Below are 1,949 nucleotides of genomic sequence, written 5' to 3' on the forward strand. Positions count from 1 at the left end.
TAGCCTACTTCCACAGATAAGCAGACGATTACATTCAATTTCATTTCACCAGCTCTTGGGCTATTTTAGCAAATGAAACCTTCTGAATCATTGAGAACTTCCGTTGAGCAGACATCTCTCAATAACTTGTGCTTCCGATAGGCCTATGTGTAATGTCCACCTCTTGAATTTGAGGAAATGTTGTGTAAGTGAGATTTCTGCAATTTGTCAGACATGTCCAGTAAGTGAAGCAAGCCACACCACCACAACAACTCCCAACTTCCAACTAGTTACTGTACCCGTACCTGCCTTTGATTCTGCCTTCCTACCGGCTACAGTTGAAGGGACAGGTCGTGGACCTAGCTCAATCGTTCCCTCATTCTGAATGAAGCCTGTCTTCCACATCGTTTTGGCCCTGTGCGTTTTAACACATCTCCCTGACCGCTAATCCCCATGCGAGGTCACGTTCGGTGCTCAGAGAGCGTAGCTCAGAGTGCGGCGCCATGGCAACGGCTCCTAGTGTCAGACCTCGGTCGCCCAGGGCTGTGCAGGCCGTCACTCCCACGGCACTCCTTCCCCACCGGCTGTATATGAGCAGGGATCTGGTAGGTGCTCCGGCGCTAGGTAGGACCGCCGCGCAGTCGCCCCCTGGACCCTGTGGCGAATGAACGCGGTCTCTAGCAGCCAGGCGGTGTCTGAGCAAAGCTCTGGACGTTTTGGACTATAGCTCAATCTCACAGCAGCAGCAGCAGCATGGACACAGTGAAGAGTGGTGGTGGTGGTGCTGCTCAGCCCGTCTACAGCCGCTGGTCCTACAGGTACACACACACACACACATTCTTTATTTAGGTCTGCATTTTTTTTAATACATTGCAGGGGCCTAAATATAGTTCCATTGCTATCATGTTGATGGGTCGTTTAACAAGTGTCACATTTTATAGATACGAACAAGCATCTAGGATGTACACAATATGCTTACATGCACATACAGGTTTCATATCGATGTGTGGAATGTGTGATACAGGAAAATGACAGAGAGAGAAAGAAAGAGAGACAAAAAAAGAGAAAAAGAAAGGGATGGTATAGTCGACTAGTGACCTGACCTGTGCAGCCAGGTGGGAGTCTGACAGGGAGACTGCCTCATTCCCCGGCTGTCTTCCCTTGGCTGAGTGGCTCGGCCACCGTTAAGAATGTGCCTCCATCTCTCATGTTTCTGCCAGTCATGTTGTTACTTATTCAGAGGCCAAGACTGTTCACTCACTGTGCTCTAACAAGAGTCGCTGACGTTGGTTATTGTGGTCTTTTGATCCTACCAGGCCCTGTATGCTGTAACCGAGGAAGTGCCAAGAGCTCGTTCTGTCCACCGTTTTGAAACCTCTTGAATGAATCTCCCTGGGAAACGGGAGCCTCCTAATCTAGACAATATTCGGAATAATCCCCCAGATCTTCTAGTGACGCATCTAGTCTTTGTGTAACTGAAACCAACTGAAATAATTTGCAGATCTACATGAACTATGAAAATAATTCAGGCTTAGAAAAAAGCTTCTGAAGCCACAAAAGGCCTAGGAACTGATTTATGGAAATCTTTGATTTGTTTTGATTTGATGTATTTATTAAGAATACATTATCCATTGTCTCTGTGTTGACATTACATGAATCCATTAAGTTAGGCTATGTTGTGTTTAAATACCACAGGTATTTAGGGGTATTTAGAGGGGTGGTTTTGACAGGGACAGAGGGGGGGATTTTGAAGTTATTCAGCAGCTTGTTTGTGATAATCATTTTTACGCCATACAGCGGTTGTCACATTGTCCCTGTTGTCAGTCAGTAAATCTTTACAGCATAGTGCCAAAACACATTCCAAATTCACTACAGGGGCGGTGGGAGCAATTGGCCGCAGTTTTTAATCAGCGAGGTGCAGTGTTGACTGCAGTGTCCATGGTTACCTGCTCGGTGTCGCACCCCGCAGG

At 46.9% G+C, this 1,949-nt stretch overlaps 1 protein-coding gene across 1 annotated transcript in view; it reads left to right on the forward strand.

The window, feature by feature from the left end:
- Window positions 1–732: 732 nt before the first annotated feature.
- The window catches only part of tulp3 (TUB like protein 3), a gene marked incomplete at its 5' end in the record, with an annotated part of 21,742 nt that continues 20,525 nt past the window's right edge, over window positions 733–1,949 (forward strand). The window contains one exon of the mRNA XM_084447867.1: window positions 733–797. Coding sequence (XP_084303993.1) covers window positions 733–797 — 65 coding nt within the window. The remainder of the gene's footprint in view (window positions 798–1,949) is intronic.

This window comes from Borostomias antarcticus, assembly GCF_949987555.1.
Source record: "Borostomias antarcticus genome assembly, chromosome: 13".
Lineage (NCBI taxonomy): Eukaryota > Metazoa > Chordata > Actinopteri > Stomiiformes > Stomiidae > Borostomias > Borostomias antarcticus.